Source organism: Poeciliopsis prolifica, unplaced genomic scaffold, assembly GCF_027474105.1.
Source record: "Poeciliopsis prolifica strain line A6 unplaced genomic scaffold, Auburn_PproV2 SCAFFOLD014, whole genome shotgun sequence".
Lineage (NCBI taxonomy): Eukaryota > Metazoa > Chordata > Actinopteri > Cyprinodontiformes > Poeciliidae > Poeciliopsis > Poeciliopsis prolifica.
The window spans coordinates 9,723,288-9,742,983 of record NW_026562389.1 but is presented as its reverse complement, the minus strand read 5'-3'; the positions used below and the strand labels follow the sequence as shown (position 1 = coordinate 9,742,983).

Genomic DNA, 19,696 nt, shown 5'->3' with positions numbered 1-19,696 from the left:
CCCGCCCACAGGCACACACCGACTCTCCTCCACAGTCTGAGTCACGTACACACACACACACACACACACACACACACACACACACACACACACACACACACACACACACACACACACACGTGACCGCGGAGGAACTGAGCAGACAGTGTGATCGCACCGTGATGATTTCAGGGTGAAACAACAGTCAAGCCCTCCTGCAGGGCTGCAGATTGGCCCTGAATCTCATGAGGTTCCTCACATTTTTCTGCTCTCAATGTTTTTCTGTTTGCGTTCAAGAATGTTTTAACAGAGGCTTATTTACCAACGGTAATCTGTGAGTCCCAAAGGATTCAGCATGAAAGACTTTTCCTGTTAATTAGATTTTCTTATTTAGTAGCCAATTGTTCCATTTTTATGTTTGTTGATAGGAAACAGTGGTTATACTTCAACTTGTTGGACCAATTCTGTTCACATTTTCAAGGTTAAGAGCTCATGTTTCCCAGGAGATGGCATTGATCAAACCTTTTGTCACATGGGCCAAAATCCTCAAGTGAAAAAGTCAAGATTTAGATTTTTTTAATGCACACAGCATCTCTGCACCTCCACCTCTTTCCAAAAAGACTTTGAAAAAATTCTGGTTTATAGACCAGAATAACCTCCTTAACCCAAACCTCAGTGTCTGGTCTGAGTTGAGATTTACTCCTGTTTTGGTAGGCTTCATTAAGTCCAGGCTGCACATCTCTGGGCTGATGTTAGGATCTGTTTAACCTCAGAGTTCCCTCTATTTGTCTCCTTACCTATATTTGCTTCTTAATTGTTGTTTTTCCACATAAACACAGCTGAAGTCCATAAGGCCAGAAATGTCCATGTGTGGAAACTCTTTGTTCAGGGAACGAGTGCAACCCCCATTTTCTTAAACAAACCTCCTGCAGTCTGGAGTTATTTTGGATTTGTTGGCTGCTCTGCTGCACCAGCGTCTGCGGCTAAACTCACCCCAGGAAAGGCGGAGAAGCATTGCCCGTCTGTTCTGATGTTTGTTCCCTTTGTCTGGACAGGACAACATGCCGCAGACTCCACCTTTCAAGGGGCAGCTGAACACCGGTGGCTACAACAACAATTTGTACGACGAGACCAAGGAGGAAGTCTACCCCGGCCTTTATTATCATGATAACAACCTGGCGTCCGGCTCCCTGGAGGCCCTCATTCACCACCTGGTGCCAACTGTGGACTATTATCCAGACGTGAGTGCAATGTTCTGCCTAATTTACTTTGAAACCCTTTTGCTCTTAGATCAAAGTTGCTGCTTTCATTTTCTCTGTTTCCTCTCATGCATTGAATTCCTTCACAGCCACCAGGCCATGTAAGTTAGAGAAATACCCTCACATATCCTCAGCCTTGTGATTGTAAATATTTTTTATATTTTCCTTCCTGTGCAGAGGACGTACGTCTTTACCTTCCTGCTCAGTTCTCGCCTCTTCATCCACCCGTATGAACTTATGTCCAAAGTGTGCCACCTGTGCATGGAGCAGCAGCGACTTAGTGATCCTCAAGCGGATAAGGTCTGCTGAACTTTTACATCTGATAAACTGCATTGGCTGCTTTGCTGTTCGCTCACTGTCCACTTGTTCTGAATTTCCAGCTGAGACTCCGAAAGATCTCCCCAAAGATTCTGCAGCTGCTGACGGAGTGGACGGAAACGTTTCCCTATGACTTCAGGGATGAGCGGATGATGCACAGCCTGAAGGAGCTGACCCACCGGCTCGCCAGCGGAGACGAGGTCACTTTGATCTTCCTGATTTGACATCTGAGATGCACTGATTAATCGGTGCTGATTTGCTTAATTTTGGGAGATTGGTGATTGGCTGATACTTACATGTCAAACTTCAGCAGAAAAAAATCAACCTCTGTCCCTTTCCACTTTCCCATTTAACAATAGTCACTCCACTGTTGCCAACTCAGGACTTTCTTGCTATCTTTAGCAACATGTCAGACGAAAACATCAGTATGTGCTATAATCGAAACTGGCAGGTCTGGATTTTTAAGGATCGGCCAGAAAGCTTCAGTCGGTGCACCCCTAGTGTTTTAGATGATAATGTTTGACACTAGCCGTCCGCACATCCAACAGAGTTTCAAGCTCTGCAGATCTTTTCCACAGATAGCAGCTGTGGGAGGGAAAGCGGGGTGTCAGTGGCAACAAAGCAGGTTTTGAGGCCGGCTGCGTTCAGAGAAAAGCCTCATTGTTAAGCAGCTAGGTGGGTTTTTCTGGTCTCTGCTGCATGCTCCTTCCTAAGCAGCGTTTGGTTTGTTCCACTGCAGAAGAGCTGACTGTCCCTGGCTTAGTGCACAGCAAGCTGGGCCGCTTGAATAAAGGTAGAGTCGACTCGTTTTTGTCCCTGATGAACATGCTGACCCTCCACTTTTCAGTCAGAGACGTTGTTTTGACAGGCAGTGACTCATGCTGCACTTGTTTTGAAAGGAAATGCAAGCGTAGGATAAAAATAGCAGCAGAAGCTCAAAGTGAAAGTACCTGAGTGCACCGTCAGGGAAGGTCTCAGCAGTTTGGGGATCAGAGGAGATCCTGATAGGGTTCTCCAGTATGAAGTATGCATCACATTTTGTGAAGATTGTTGAGCATTTTCTCAACAATCTTCAAAAAGGGAAATCCTCTGGGAGATGTAGGCAGAGAAAAGACTTTAGCCATTCAACTTCTCACCGCGTGCTGATCTTGGTGCTTAGCATGAACTCACTCACTCACTCGGTCAAGATTGAATCAAAACATCAATGCTTTCTCATCTGATACATCGACAGCTCCATATATCTATTGTTTTTTCTGTGCAAATCCTGGAAACAACCTGCAACATGTCTCCACTCGTACAGTCATGCTCACAGAGTCGTAGTATTGTTTTGATGGGCATGTAAACATCTTTTGATTTCATATCAGATAAACAGAAGCTGACATTTAGCTGTGCTTAATAAAAACAAAAAGAAAATTGCGGCAAGTTTCCACGGTGCTTTCCCATGAGTGGATTTCATGCTTGGTGGCAAAGATCTCTGCCACTGTTTCCTCTAACGGCCATCGTTAAACTAGTTTGAACATGCTGAGGGAAATTTTGTGGTGAAGTTTATTTCAGTAAATAAAATCTGCAAGAAAAAAAAACTTCCAAAAATAAATTTTGCATAAAAGTGTCAAAGGTTATAGACGTCTGTGTAACAGAAAACACAGTATAAACATTCGATTTACCATGAGAGTCAATAGCACTGAATATCCTGCAGCCATCAGGAAAACACAGGCCTCTCTTTCAGCTCGGCGTGACAAAGAACAAGGTTTTCAGGGAAACCTCAGTAGGACACAAATCGCCTCTGCAAAAGTTTGTAACTGCTTTGTTTATGTGTCTGTAGGTGATGAACTGATGCAGTAATTAAAACATCTTAGTGGTAAAAACACCCAGAGGATATTTCCTGGAAACCTCCGTGTTCCAGTAAATGTGAGCTGTTCTCTCACCGAAGCGAGAAGAGCGTATCTTCATATTTGTTTTGCATTCAGAGTATTTAAGAGAGTCTTTGGAAAACAAGGCACAAGCAGGTCTGCTGACCCGAGTCAGAGCCAGATTGTGCAGAGCTGCAGCTCTGGGAAAATGGACCCAGATCCAGAATACATGCTCTGAACATCTGCTAAAAGCTGAGTCCAAACCACACTGAAAACACACCAGGACCTTGATCTCCGTACTGACACTGTCATTATGGATTTGGTTGGATATATTAGGAAGCAGCAGCTCAGAAGCAAGTCTAGCTCTGGGATCTCCATTTATCCAGCTGCTGCTGGAGTTTGTGTAGATTAAAGCTGCAGTATATAACTTTTATTTTAAAAATACGTTTTGTTTTGTATTTTTACAAATTGTCCTTCTGATGTGACAGAAAAAGACACAAACTCTGAAAAATTTGAGCTCCTCTACCTTTTCCCAGTAATGACTGCAGAAATACATTCAGTCAGAATAAACCAGAGTTAAAACAAGCTTGTGTTGCTGGAAAGTCATCTGTAAGTTAGTTTAGTCTTGTTTCAAGATATTTTCAGTAGAAACTAGACCAAAAACACTTGGAAAGATTTTGTGTTTTTGCAGCAGACATGACGACATGGAGGGTTAAACTCAGTGAACTCATATCGGTCCCAAAAGATTCTCCTTTTAAACTGGAGTCGTTAGCAGCAGAGTTGGAGTCAGCTGCTGTGAATTTGGGATTAAATGACGCAGTTGCAAAAATCGTTGGGTTGAAAGCAAACGTCATTATTGCTGGGTGAGTAAGTTATTCTCACTGCATCCTAAGTTGAATGCACAGTTATATTTGTGGATAAAATGCAGATTTCAGTATTTCTTTCATTAGTTCTGGTTGGATGAGCATCTTAAATCACATTGCCATCTGCTTCAGATCAGGAGGTGATGCTGATTGTGCATCATGCTGAAGGTGCATTTGTGGCCAAAAAAACCAAATGCATTAAAAAAGCAAACCAGCCATGGCCTCAGTGGTGACGGCTGGCACCGAGCAGTCATCTGCCAGCTTCGGCTCGCCGCCAGGGTTCCTGGTGTCGGCGAACACTGGGCTCCTGCGAGGCTCCTTCATTCGTAACACCAATAGTTGTGATGGAGTCCCTCTGTTCAGCAAAGGCAGAACATGCTGCCTCCTAGATCTGCAGCTAAATTTACCCAAGCCCAGCGTGTCGTCTGTTTGTAGTGGGGACAGAAGCAGCAGCAGATGGTGGACTTTGAAGTGGCCACTGGAGCGACTTTCACTTGTGGCATTCCTCGCCGTGGTCCAAGTGTTCAGTGGACTGTTGCAGCGCTGTTAATCAGATTGAGGCGGGATATCTGTTCAATCTTTCGTTGGATGTTTGGAGTATTACATTAATTTGTCAGCACTCAGAGGAAGAAAAAAAACAACGTGGTTTGGGTTAACTTGAATCAAAATCCTGGCTGCTCATCAGATTTTAAAACTGAACTGGCAGAAAGTCCAGCGACGAAAACTGAACTCCATCACCATAAACTGCAAAAGCACAAAACCTTACCAAGTATTTTTTTAGTATAATTTCTAGTGTAAATATCTTAGTATACTTGAAATAAGACAAAACTAAGTAATAAATTACCTTTAAGCAAGATAGGAGCTCATTTTACGTCAGTTTGTTTTTTTGCAGGAAAATCTCCTCCAAATGTACAAAAATCAAGCACACATGTATTTGTCCCCTCTGTGGACCATCTTATGCAACCTGTTGGTCAGTGAGGGAACACTTATCTAACTGCGGTCTGTTTGGAGTCACAGGAAATGTTCGGAACAGGACGACCTCTCGACCCCCGGAGCTACTGAGCCAAGAGCGCTGCCCATCAAAGCGCCTGGCAATGGTTCTTATGTAATTTCCAAATTCGGGCAGTAGCTTTTTACATTTACTCAATTACAATTACTTTAGTGACTTTAAAAAAAAAAAAAAAAGCACTTTCAGGGGTATTTTTGTTCTTTTTACTCTTACTCGAGTAATTTCTTGGACAGCTACTTTTTTACTTTTACTTGATTAAAAATATATTGCAGTATAGTTCGACTCTTACTTGTGTACAATTTTTGGGGAGGCTCCACCCAATTGTTGCAAACACAAATCCTCCAGAACAGGACAGCAACATCCTTGGCATTCCAGACAACATTCCTTGTATATTTTATATATCAAGCTCTCAATAAACCTTTTTTCCCTTTCTCTGTATCCTCCAGGTGTACAAGAAGGCGGTGGGGCAGATGAGCCAGGGTCTGATCAGGAGGTTGACGGTGCTCAGCCAGTACGAGGAGGCGCTGGTGAAGATCAACGCCACGGCGGCGGAGCGGCTGACGGCTCTGAAGGCCAAACCCCAGGCAGCGACCCAAAGAGATTTGCTCTCCATTTGCAACGACCCCTTCACTGTCGCCCAGCAGCTCACACACATAGAGCTGGTACGCAGACGTTTACTTTCCAGTTAGATTTTTTGGCTCCTTGTCAAGGACAAAGCCAGGAAATTCCCAGGCGTTTGGCTCACAAGGCTAATTATCATAATTCGGGTTCCAACCATCCTTTTTATTTTGTTACGCTGCTGGCTTTAAGTTGTCATGCCAAATAGTGCTGAAATGATTAATTGAATTAATTGATTATTGAAATAATTACCAACTAATATAGCAATTGATTACTGATGAGAGTCGTTGATTTCCAGGCAAAAAATCAATCCACTGTGGTGGATTTTCAGGGCTCTAAAGTTGAGCAAAAATAGTTAAAAAATGCTTTAATATGTATAGAGAAGGTTACATCTAAAGATCAAGGGAGCTAATTTTTTCATTTCTGCTTTCAGGAGAGACTGAGTTACATCGGACCTGAAGAGTTTGTTCAGGCTTTTGTCCATAAAGACCCTCTGGACAATGACAAGGTAACAGCTTTTCTAAGAATAAACCAGCAGATAAGAAAGACTACACAGGGATGACTCAATCTTTGTTCCAAGGCAGCCGATCCGATCCGTCTTGTTGTTATGGTTTGGAAGGCTCCAGTTTTTCACTCCAGACAGATCTTGAGTTGACACAACACGGTTCCTGTCTGCTGCACAGGTCAGAGCGAGGCCAGGTGATTTCTGACTGCAGCAGCAGACCAAATATCCACCTCACAGTCACACACACGCTCACACACACCTAACTGGCTATTTCCCCAAATCATCCCAGCGTCTGGATTAGATGTGCACCTCATCTCTTAGCAACCGCTGCTCCTAAGGGTTCATATTGGGAAGGGGTGTGTGTTTTGGGTGGCAGGCTCTCTTGTCTGGCGTTCGGCTGCTAGGCAACAGACCCTTTTTTGGAAGACGGGTTGATGTAGGGGGTCAGGGCTGCCATTGTGCCTGTGGCCAGTTTGCCTCGTACCCCCAGCAAGCCCCTTCAAAAACAGAAATGACAGCGTTTGTGCATGTGCATGCGTGTGTCTGTTTGCATTTAAAATGTGCCTGGCGGGGAGAGTGGCGTAAGGCCAGAGGAATGTGTGGAATCAGATCAAGAGGACTCCACACAAAGAAGCCGAATGCAACATGGGACGACTATTGTCCTGATGGAGGCACGGTGAAGTTGAGCGAGATTGGAGCTTATTTAGTTTGCTCAGTGATGCATTGACTGAGAGGGAGGAGAAAAAGGCAAATATAAGCTTTATTTCACCCATCCGGAAATGTTTCAGGTTGCAGTTACCAGCGTCACTAATAGAAAACCTGTTATTGTTGCAGAGCTGCTTCAGTGATCGCAAGAAGGCCAGCAACCTGGAAGCCTATGTCGACTGGTTCAACAGACTCAGTTATCTGGTCGCCACAGAGATTTGTTTGGTGAGTGGCAATGACTCGTCTTTGTTTTCCTGATTAATGATAATGAAAGCACCAGAGGTTGGAATTCTTTCTGAAAGAATGCAAAAAGAGAAATCCCTGTAGCGTCACCGGAAGCAAATTTGGTGGAAATAATTTTCTCTCTTTCAGTCTTTCTTAAATAAATGCTATCTTATCACAGATGCTGGTCACATTTTTTGATTTTCTGCTAAATTGTTTTACTAAGTTCTAAAGATAATATTTTAACATATAAACTGGAAGAAGCTATTTTTGGCTTATCCTACCACCAGTTAAAACCAAACCGTAATATTTTAATCTTTTTTGTTCTTCTAAGTTTACGGCACTAAATATTGTTGAAAATAAACTTATGTTTAGTTTCTGGTCACACTGATTCAAAAACCCTATCAAACAAGAGGACAAATGAAGAAACAACACATTTTTAATCGAGTAAAAATCTGTGCATACAAACTGACCCTTAGCGTTTTCTCACAGGTTTTTCATTTCTGTTCATAATTCAGTAAATTTTTATTTCTAACAGCCTGTGAAGAAGAAGCACCGAGCTCGAGTCATCGAGTTCTTCATCGACGTGGCACGTGAATGCTTCAACATCGGCAACTTTAACTCCCTCATGGCCATCATATGTGAGTTGTGTATATTTTTTATTTCCTCCCAAATTAGCTTTTTGCTTCCCTGCATTGTTGAGAACTCCTCTTTCTTCTTTCTGCTAAATCTTAAGTGATTAGATTTTGTTTTTCATTGTGGTTTGCACAACCATTGATTGAACCAGTTACCAAACTGACATGTCAGATCCAACTGGGGTCTGCAAGAAACTCAGTAAAAGTGTTTTTGTGGATCTCTTTAAGGAGCCTAAAAGCTCTTAGTAGTGAATCTCCTGAGGCAGTGTGTTGACCTGACTGGGGTCCCGGCGAACAGCTCTTTGAGCGTCCCAGCGGCACCAGGGGAGTGGATCTGGCTCCTCTCCCTGGCCTCAGGGCAGGAGGAGAGCCAAGGATCTTTGTGTCCAGACTAAAGGGGGAAGGGGCAGAATCACAGGAGGACTGGGAACAAACCAGCCAAAGCAGATGGTCAACACTGACCAGAGAGAAAGTCGACACACAATGGAGAGGAGGGAACATTGGAGTGCCAGCTGTCCTCTGCCCGTCTCCCCTGAGAGACGGACAGAGTGCCAAAGGCAAAACTGTCTACATCAGCCTCATCTCCAGGGAACCATCGGGGCGAGGCATTACTGAAGCGCTTCATCCAAAAGGCTACATCACCGCCAAACGAAATCTTCTTATTTACCTTTATAGTTTTAAACTTTATCAAATCTGAGGCTGGGTTTCGTTCTACTTCAACCAGATGTGATTGGAATGTCATAAAAGGATAAAAAAGTTGGACTGAATACTAATGGAAAGAGAGCATCACAGCGAAAAACGAAATCTTACCGAGCATCTTTGGTCTCTATTAATACACTTGAAAAAAAAAACTAACTTAAAAGCAACTTTTCAGCAGGATATCTGAGCTTGTTTTAAGTCAATAGTTCTTTAATATTGATGAAAAAGTTCTAGTTTCATTGGCAAATTATTTAACTTGTAACAAAAATGTCTTGTAAGTGAAATTATCTGCCAATAGTAAAAATAACGTTTTCATCACTATTAATTACTTGTTGACTCTAAATAAGCTCTATTTCTTGCTGAAAAGTTACTTGTAAGTTAGTTTTTTTTATTTGTAGGGAACTAAGGTATTTGCACTTGAAAATAGACCACAAATACTTGTTAAGATTTTGTGTTTAGAAGAAAACTAAACCAAAACATCCCAGTTTACTGCTGAAAATCACAGAATCTAAGCTAACAAAGGGCTTGTTTTAACACCTGTTTCTGGTGGCTTTGTTCTAAGATGGAGTTACCAAGTCTAGGTCACATCCCACTTTCCTCCGCTGTGGTTTTATTTCAACTTGGGTGAATCGGTTCTGAGTTTTGGATTTCCACTTTCTGTGTAGGAACTTTTTTTGTCATTCCTGCTCTGAGTGTGACCTGCGAGACAATCGAACATGCAGAGGGATTAGCATATGGGAAGCAAAGTGCTGGGAGGGGAAACGAGGCGTTCGTTAACTCTCATTGTTCCTCGGTCCTTGTAACTGGGCTGCATCAGAGGAAACAACATGAAGACTGAAAAAAGAGAGCAGAGTGACGATGACTGCAAGGAGAGGAGAGGAAGGGTGGAGCCGGGAAAATGCCATGTGTTAATGTGATCATGTTGGCCTAAATGTGCAATCTCTTTATCTCTCATTGTGATTTTCTCTCTGTTTTCTTTTTGTTCTTGTTCTCGTCTTGCAGCTGGGATGAATATGAGCCCCGTGTCTCGGCTGAAGAAAACCTGGAGTAAAGTCAAAACAGCCAAGTTTGACATCTTAGAGGTGAGCCTAAGAGGTTTTTCATGATTGTCAGTAAATCTGTATTTCAGTAAATCAGAAATACAGTTGAAATCACACATGGATACGTTTGTTTATGCAATTAGCTATTAAAACCTTGCAGCACCATCATTCTCCAACCACTTCCTGTCGTCTTCTTCGACTTTTCTGCCAGTAGTAACATCAGGTTGTTGACTTGTGTGATGCAAAACAAAGTCTTTCCTTTGCAGTTTTTCAAAATACACTAAATTCAATACAGCTGAAAAACCACCTCATACAAGAACAAAAACTTCCTGAGAAATGTATGTTTTATTTTCAAAATGAGTGAATTTCCATTAGGAAATTTGTTTTTGTAATTTCCACAACTATGAGAGCTTAAAAACTTTCACTAAATTTAGGTGTTAATTTTATATTTTTGCTCATGTCTGTGTTTTGAAATCAAAGTAATAATGTTATAGACGACATTATTAGCCGTAGCCGGGATCGCTCACCTCTCATTTTAAAGGTGTAAATGATAGACAAAGTTTTAAGTTGTTAAAGCTTTACTTTTAAATTTCTGCAACCAACAACAAAATTCCACTCAGATTCGTGAGTCAAGCCAACCTGAGAGTAAACGCTTTCAGCAAACAGCTCTAACAGCAAACATGCTGATCTGACAAGTCTGTAGACTAAGAGTGGGAATTCTGCATCCAGGATGCCCCCAGATGTTGAAGGCAGATGCGGATCACTCAGCTTTCCTATGCATCTCGGAAAGCTCTGCAAAACACTCACAGTGAATATCAAACACTCTCAGCCAGTCAGTCTGATGAAAGACCTGACAAGTCAGCAGGGAGTCTGCAGGACCTGAAAGCTTTTTCAGATGCCGCTGGTATTTTTCCTAAAAAACTGATCATCACTGGAGATGATCGGCTTTTATTCTTCAGTCATATTCATCCTCTTTAAAACGTCTTTTACCTTCCTGTTTAATTCCTCTGGGCCCGAAAATCCTGGGCTTTCAAGCCGAAGTTGTTGCAGTGATGCTAACTTTATAGCTCCTTTAAAGTCAGAGGGTTTTCTTATTAAACTGTGGAAACACATGAATGTGGGCCCCATATGTATTTTGTTCAGGTTGGATGGGTACTTCAGTGAACTGCAGCCTATTTTTTAGCTCGGTTCCTGTTCGTATCAGCACCAGATGTAAACGTTGGCTCACCCTATGCTCTTGTCTTCGCCAGATGTTGAACTGACTCTGTGTCCGTCTTCCTCTTCATAGCATCAGATGGATCCTTCAAGCAACTTCTACAACTACAGAACAGCCCTGCGAGGCGCCACGCAGAGGTCCATCACGGCCAACAGCAGCAGAGAGAAGGTGAGGCTTCCTCAGAACCCGACCCGGGACAAAATCTGAGTTTTTGTGACGTTTCCTCCAAAACCAAATTTATTCACCCAGCAGCCTCAGACATGAAAGTCTGAACATCTGTGCTGCAGACTCAACATTTACATTTCAATCATCTGACTGAGACACCGCTACAACCAACGATTATTTTAGCAATTGATCACTCTGACGATTAATCGACTAATCAAATAAGAAATTTGACAAATTCGGCAGAATTTTTCATTTCACTTGCAACTCTTTCAAACAACATTAGAAGAAGATTATTAAAAGATGCAAATGAACAACTAATGGAATTATTTTTTAAGGAAATAAGCATACAGTAATATAGCAGTCCATAATTATTTGTAGCAAAGGATACGCCTCCAACTAAACTTTTTTTTAATCTTACATACCTAAATATATATATTTTATGTAGAATTTCGCAGTCAATATGCAGGTCTTTGTATGTTCTTTCAGCAAATTGCCTTTTTTTGAGTGTACATGCTCCAGTCAATGATTAATTGATTATTTCAATAATCATGATTAGTCTGAAAAAGTTGTTTCTTTTCTAGTCTGAGACTACCTAAATGAGTAATGGGGGTTTGTGTCTCCTTCAACCAGCATTCCTCTTTCATAAAAAGTTCAGATATTCATGAAGGGAGGGAAAAACAAACGTCTGGTTGTGCCGGGTTGGCGTCTGCGTGCCGCGTCCCTGCCGTGTTTACGCCATCAGCAGCATCCCCAGACGACTCGACCTCTGCAGTCAGGAGGTTGCATAACAGCGCAGCTCGGAGGGGACACTCTGACCGAGTCACAAGAGGCGGGGGTCCTGTCCAACATGGCCACCTGCCAGATCACATAGCGTTCTCTGACGGTCCCCCTCCTCCTTCGAGCTTCCTCTCACAAACATTTTATTAACTGAGACGGATTGTTCTGTCAATATCCACGCGGCTCCCGGAGTTATTTTAGAGCGAAGATATCCAAACATTCCAGGCTGAGAGACCGAGGTCATGAAACAGAAAGTTCCCAAGCAGTCTGGTATGTTCCTGCTGGTGACCTCTCCTGTAAGGAAGGTTTTTTTGTGACCTTCAAAGCGCAGCAGATCAACAGAGGCTTCAGTTTGACCCTGCTCCAGCTGCTTTTACTGATTTCAGACATTTGTTTCCCTGCAGACTTGTTGTTGCTGTTTTGCGAACTGCAAATCTGAAACAGACTTGGTGTGTCTGATGTTTGGTTGTGTAGCAACAGCCCTCTGTGACATTTCACTGAAGGGAATGCAGAGAATATTCCAGGATCCGCCTCTAGTGCAGATCTTAAACTGTTTGAAAAACCTTCAATCTGTTAAACTGCTTGTCTTTAGTACAAATTAGCTTCTGTTTGTAAACTGATTTTAAAAAAAGCCATTCTTTCATGAACTTTCTTAACCTTGTTTATGCTAAATTACATGTTGGCAGATTATTTCACTTGTAACAAGACATTTTTCCCATGTTATCAGTGAAATAATCTGCCAATGGAACAAGAACATTTTCATGATTACTAAGGAATTATTTCCTTCTTCTCTTCCTGCTGTCTTCAATCTATCTGCTCTTCCTCCCTTCCTTCGAGTTTCTGAGTCTTATTTCCAGCTTCCAAATTTAGATCCTACTCACTATAAAATAATTAGCGTTTCTGTGTTACATTGTACAATAAGCGTTAAGGACTAATAATCTGGAAACTTGCTGCTTCCTTCCAGAGTTGATCATGTTTGTTAGGATGCACACATGTGTGCGTGTTACGACAGTGCACAGAGCGTGCTCACGAGTGTGTCCTTGTAAACATCATCCGACCCCTGCAGTCCCTTGCAGATCATCGTGTTCCAGATTTGTGACCTCTCACCTCAGTCAGCTGCTCCCAAATTTTCCCAGAAACATGTTTACAGTTGAAATCTCCCTGGAAAGGAGGCGAATCTGCAGGCTTGAGAAGGGAACAGAAAAACAAAAGGAGGGTGCGGTGGCTTCAGATGTGACGTACGGCTGGATGATTTTAAGCATGTAATACACAAAGAATTCAACGCAAATAGCTTTTGATAGCTGCTGCTGCTGCTGCTGCTCTGGTGGCTCCTAAAAGCATCGTGTCATAAATGTTTGATGGGAGGGGGGAAGTCAGGAAAGAGGTGACAGACTGGGGGGGCTTTTTTAGGTCAGTGTGGCAGCTTTCTGCAGATGCTACTAATGCAAGAGAGAAAACAGAGTTGAATGTTAATTCTTAGTGGCGTTTAATCACCTGATGTCTTCTGCAAAGGAGGGAAATCCTCTAAGTGTAACATGAATTAATCAGATCTTCGTTTAGATGTGCAGTGACCTAAATCGTTGTTTTGATGATAAATGTTTCAAATGGATTTCACAGAATAACAATAAGACATTTTGCCACAGGGGGCAAAATTGCTAAGTTGATCCACAAAAATAGAATATTTTTAAAAATATTTTAAAAAAGATGTTTTTCTGCTTCTTTACATTTATCTGTCTACTTTAGTTTTCCAAATAAAAAACCCCAACATTTTTCTGATAGTTTCTCATGGGGGCTGAATACTTTTCAATTATACTTTTGAATCATGTATAATTTTCTTTGTGTAACACGTTTGGTTTGTCTTTTATATAAAATTCTAATTAAATATATTTTTATTTGTGGTTGCAATGTGACAAAACACAAATAATTGGAGGGGTATGAATACTTATTGTATCCAGTAGAAGAAAAGCCCACAGTTTGTACATTGTTGGGCTGATTGGTTCCTTATTTGCGTTGTAAGATTTGCTGTTGAGTGAAAGCAAGTCGGTGTTTTTGGTTCTAGTTTGTCCAAATATTAAGATAAACATACAGCAACTCTGTTTATAAACTTTGTGCATCTTTTTGAATAGTTTTTTCTGTAAAAAAATTAAAAAATAAATGAAAATGGCCCAAAAACCAACTGTGTTTGCAGGTTGGATTTGCTCCATTCTAGAATTTAATCACCTCTGCAATAAGAGGTGAAACCAGGTGTTTATAACAAAGCGCCAAAGGGAAATCCCCACTTAAATCTTCCTTTTTCTTCCCTCCCTGCTGTCTTCCAGATCGTCATCCCGTTCTTCAGCCTGCTCATTAAAGACATCTACTTTCTCAACGAGGGATGCGCCAGCCGGCTGCAGAACGGCCTCATCAACTTTGAGGTAAACGGAGCCTCAAATTTCCCCCTGAACGCTAAAAAAAACACAGAGGTAGTTCCCCCAGCGACAGATTTTGCCGCACTCTGACTTTTTAATGTCACAAACTATTGAAATAGTTGCAACACATGGCAACAAGTGACTGTTATGTTACTGCTTCCCTAAAAAAAAACAAAGAATAAGAGGGAAGTAGGACTTGGATGTTTGAGCGTCAGCTGTGTTTCCATGGAACATACAAGACTCTGACCAAATATTATTTCCACTTACATTTTGTCACATGATTATTTTAAGGTTTCACACCTTCCTGTGAAACTTTGCTCAGGCTTTTACTCTCCTGTCACCATGTTAAGATGTTTTAAAGTTATATTTGAACACATTAACACCTCACAACAGCCGACATGTGCAGCAAGTCAGGTTAATGTTGTTTCTGTAGAAATTACACAGTATTTTAATTTAGTTTCTAGTGCAAATATCTTGGTAGATTTTAAATAAGGCATAACTTTCTTACGAGTAACCTAAATAAGATATAGAAACTTATATCTTATTTTTATAACACTAACACTGCCTTATTTGGTGATTCTAAAAAAACTCCTATATGTTGCTGAAAAGTTACATTTTAAGTTAGTTTTGTTTTATTTTAAGGGAACTAAGATATTTGTTTGAAAATAGACAAACATTTGTGTTTTTGCTGTGTTTTACTTTAACATTTGGCTTATTTGAAGTGTGAAATGTGTGTTAGAGGTTTTCAATAATAGTCTTTTGTATTATTATGTTCCAGAAATTTTGGGAACTTGCCAAACAAGTGAGTGAGTTCATGACCTGGAAGCAAGTGGAGTGTCCGTTTGAGAAGGACCGTAAGATCCTGCAGTACCTGCTGACCGCACCTGTGTTCACTGAAGATGGTGAGCAGCTCATTGGAGCTCATCGACTTCCCTAAACAGAATCCACAAATAATGTGTACGACTAACTATAAGCTACTTTAGTCCATGTTAAACATTAACATGTTTCGATGTCCCCATACTGATTCAAAAATAAATCTACATCAGGTATTAAATAAAGTCTAATTCTATAATTTGTGCTCTGAGCAACATCACACTTTATTAATTATTTATATTATATTTGTAATTCCTAATTGCACTCATTTGAAAAAAGGTTTGTTGCCGTTTTGTCAGTTTCAGTTTCTTTATTATTTATTTCACAGTTTCTCCTAATTGCACTGACTGAACAGATTAAAGTTGTTTTTAAACTTGTGAAGCTATTGGTGTGTTTACCTGTGCTGTACTGGTGCAGAGTTATTAAATAAATTTGTAGTTCAGTACATTTATGCACACATTTAGAAAAATAAATTTATTAAGTCAATTCAGCACTGATTGGATCTAAACCTGAGATATCGGAAGTGAAAAAAGTGGATCGGTGCATCCCTGGTTTTTATTTTTTGTTGGGAATCCGCTCATCAATAAAACATAATGATTTCCTTTCGTTTTCTGCAGCTCTGTATCTGGCATCGTACGAGAGCGAAGGTCCTGAGAACAACATGGAGAAGGACAGATGGAAGTCTCTGAGGTGTGTGTGACCTTCCTCCTCCTCTTCCTCTTCCTCATCGCCCTCGCTGCACGCTGTAGGGATTTGAGACTTTTCAGTCGCAGCAAACAGAATCACATCCCCCCCCCGACCGGGCTGACCAAAGGGATGTAGGTCACGGTGGGAGGCTGACCTCTCACACTGCGCAGTAAACACACACAGTGTCAGCGCTCGCCTCCACTGCTGATCATGTCTCTTCTTGTTTAAGTCTCACATTCTGCAGTCATTTTTCAGTCAATAAGGTTGTCTTCCAATGACTGATGAGGCGTTCCTGTTACTTTAGTAGAACAAAGAAAACCTCTGTCTGATACTGCAGAACAACTCCTCTTTCTGCATTAAAAATCTAATTTAACATCCATAGGTCAGACGGTCAGAACCATAGGTCGAAGGTCATATAATCACTCCTAGTTGTTGCCTGACTTATAACTGAGCTCAGTGTTGGTAACAAGAGCCGATAACTTTTGAAATCCTTCCAAGTATAAGAGCAGCACGTCTGTGAAGCTCCACTGCCCCCTAGTGGACAGAGACAGTACAATCTTAAAACTGATGGGTGTCGGATTCAGATTAGCTTTATTTTGGTAAATTTACAACATTACAAAAAAAGGAAACAAAATAAAATGCTATTTTGTAAACCATTAATTTTCCACATAAGAGATCTGTGTTTCCATTACAGAAAACTAAACATTTCCCAGTAACTAAAACCTCAAAAGAGTGTTTTGATTAACCATGATCAATAAAATATAAATAAATACTTCTACAAATATGTAGTATTTCTAAAAATTTATTAACCATAACTCACTCTAACAGCAAACAATGTAATAAAAATATTACATACATTAGCTACAATTATTACTGATTATCTGCCATTAACAGGAAAAATCTCCCAGCTTTAGTAATAAAAAACAAATAAAATAGTTAACTTATATTATGCCTTTACTATTTAGGAATATTTCTACTATGCTGCACATTTTACTTTTAATTGAGTAATTTTAATATGAAGTATTGTTGCTCTTTCTTGAGAAAAAATTCTGGATTTTCTAACCATTGACAGAAAAACAAACGAGTTTTAACAAAAAAAAAAAAAAAAAAAATCACCAGATACAGACACACACCTGCAGTTTTCATTAAAGTTTTGTATATTTCAGATTGAACAAAACTGATTTTAAGCAATATTTTACTGACATAAATTATTATCATTTTAGTCTTTAAAATAAAATTTTCACTTAACTTTTTATTTTGGTCTGTCTGATGGTATAATTTTTAAATATTAAATTACTGATAATTTCATCAGTTACTTGGTAATTGAGTAGACTTTTTACCAAACGCTTTTTTACTTAATTGATTGTTTTGATGGCTACATTTTTACTTTTATTTGAGTAAAAAGATGTCAAAGTAGTGCTACTCTTACTCGAGTACAGTTTTTAGTTACCCATCTCCGATGCCACGTCTTGGTGTCTGGGTTCAGTTTCTTCCTCGCCTTTCTGTACTTACGTGTCTCTGTGTGTTTCCTTTGCAGATCCACTCTGCTGAGCAGAGTTTAAAGCTGAAAGAAGACAAACCCAACAGGCGGGACGTGTCCTGTCCACTCTGCTGTTGTCCAAGCAAAGTATCCCAATCTCTGAAGGGAAACGACAATCTCTCCTCAGACTGTGGAGGACTTTGAATGTTCCCCTCCCCAGCACTGAGCTATGCTTATGACCCTGCGTCCTCCATGCTGTATATTTGAAGACAGCTGTTTTTCATCTCTTTGTATGACTTTATAGTCGTTTTGTTAAAGACACACTACAGACCTTCAGGGTGAAAGAGAAGGTTGATCTTTCTGTGTGCAGGTGTTGGGGCTTGTTGCGCCCCCTGCTGTTTTAATACGTTTAATATTGCGTTAGCTGCTGGTCAGCTAGCAACACAGATATGCTACACACCTTCTGGTTCCTGATGCCAGCATTCTCTGCAGAGAAGCCAAACCTTAATGCAGTCGTTCACTAAGATGGCATTTTGTCCAGTTTTCCAGCTCAACTTTCCCCCATCCCACAACTTTTGATTAGTGACTCTTAACAGTGGTTGTGTTTCCATTAAAATGTGCGCAAAACATTGAAATAATAATTTGCAAGTTTCTAAGTTAGAAAAGCAATTAAAATCCCACCTGAATAAGCTTGTTCACACAACGTCATTTAAAAAAAACACGATCCTCCAACTACTTCCTGTTTTCTTCTTCTGCGCCAGTGGCAACATCCGGTTGTTGATCATGTGACTCATCCAACGCGAAGTAACATGATTAAAAAAAAACCTCTCATTTTAGCACCCAAACTCTATCAATACATATATATTTTTAATTGTCGTGTTTCCCTTTAGCTAGTTAATTTTCAGTATGTCAAATTGCGCAATCCTACGGTCAATGGAAACGCAGCTACTCTGGTTGTGATGTGTGATAAAAAGAAATGCACTGGCTGTATTTAAAAAAGACGCGTCTGTTATCTGTTTTTGTAGATGAGAAAGTAGGAAGCAACACTTATTTAAACCCTGGCTGAATGGCTGAGTGGGTAAATGTTTTTAGAGGATGGCTGTTCAAACTTGGCCTTCTGCTGCTGAGGTTTCACGCTGCCCCCTGGTGGCCGGTGCAGAAAAATGAATTTGTTTTGAGTGTTTGAAAATGTGTTTCATATTTCATTTATTTATAAATGTGTGCAGTCACGTTATGTTTTCACCTTATTTAATTTTGTACTAGCAACATAACATCCTTCTGTATGTTTAGCTCTCGGATGTTTGTTTGATATTTTTATGAAACCGTTATTTTTTTTCAAGGTACCTGATCAGAGGATGAAGTTAAATGTGTTTTTTGACTGATGTCTGCGTTGCCTTGACTGTTTCCACACAGAGTCCTTGTTTTAGCTATTTGTGTCACTCCATCCCATCCTGTGTCGATAATCCATTTGTACTTGTGTCACTGAAACAGAATAGAGAAGCAGTTTATAACTGATTTCGTTGTGTTCAAAAGAGGAAGTTAATAAATTGTTTTGACTCATCAAAATGACTTTTTGGCCTGTTTTTACCTCTATCATCAGTTCTACTATGTGTTGTGCAACAAAATGTTTGGTTAGACATAAATGGCTGTTAGGATAGACTAGGCATTAATTGTCATTTTTTCAGCATTAGCAGCACATTTAGCATTAGCAGCTGATAATGAATCCAATGTAACCAGACCTGGTTCATGTATGTAAGTGAAAGAAAAGGAAAACTCCAGTAAAAAGCTCATGTTGAATGAATAAAATTATTTTTTATCATTCACCAATCTTACAAAACAAATGTTTACACGCTAAACCAGAACTAAACATCAATACTAACAGCAACAAATAACCTAACAAACCTTAAAACTAATTTTTCCACAATTCTCAACAACGCAAAGAAACTGTATCTGTTTTTTTTGTTTGTTTTTTGCTTTAAAACCTAAAAGATACGTCTTGATTGACAAAAAATTAACTATAATAGATACTTATTAAAAAATTCTCATTTTTTAAATAATCAGGTAACATTTGTGTCTCTATTGAGTTGGACTGAGAGCAAAAATGACACTGAACGAAAAGATGAACCGCATAGAATAAAAACAGCTCTTTGGCTCCACCTGGTGGCCAGATTGTGTAAGTGCAAATCGCACACAGCTTCTTAGGAAATTCGCCTTCCCATCCCGCTTGGATCTTTATCACAGTACACACATTTTGTCAGCATTATATCAGCAGCAACACAACAAATGATTTATTTTTATTTGTTTTGCTTGGTGAGCAGAAAGTGATGCAGAAAAGAAGACAAACCCAACCCAATCAGGGCCTGATTTGAAGCCCCTCTTCCTGATTAT

At 40.3% G+C, this 19,696-nt stretch overlaps 1 protein-coding gene across 2 annotated transcripts in view; it reads left to right on the top strand.

The window, feature by feature from the left end:
• Positions 1–18,874, top strand: part of rasgef1ba (RasGEF domain family, member 1Ba) — a 67,466-nt gene extending 48,592 nt beyond the window's left edge. For both annotated transcript variants that reach the window (XM_055039475.1, XM_055039476.1), the window contains 13 exons: positions 1,035–1,220; positions 1,416–1,538; positions 1,619–1,756; positions 5,725–5,940; positions 6,330–6,404; positions 7,236–7,331; positions 7,867–7,969; positions 9,665–9,744; positions 10,991–11,086; positions 14,179–14,274; positions 15,047–15,170; positions 15,759–15,831; positions 17,366–18,874. In XM_055039475.1, coding sequence (XP_054895450.1) covers positions 1,035–1,220; positions 1,416–1,538; positions 1,619–1,756; positions 5,725–5,940; positions 6,330–6,404; positions 7,236–7,331; positions 7,867–7,969; positions 9,665–9,744; positions 10,991–11,086; positions 14,179–14,274; positions 15,047–15,170; positions 15,759–15,831; positions 17,366–17,390 — 1,431 coding nt within the window. In that variant the 3' untranslated portion in view covers positions 17,391–18,874. The remainder of the gene's footprint in view (positions 1–1,034; positions 1,221–1,415; positions 1,539–1,618; positions 1,757–5,724; positions 5,941–6,329; positions 6,405–7,235; positions 7,332–7,866; positions 7,970–9,664; positions 9,745–10,990; positions 11,087–14,178; positions 14,275–15,046; positions 15,171–15,758; positions 15,832–17,365) is intronic.
• Positions 18,875–19,696: the final 822 nt, after the last annotated feature.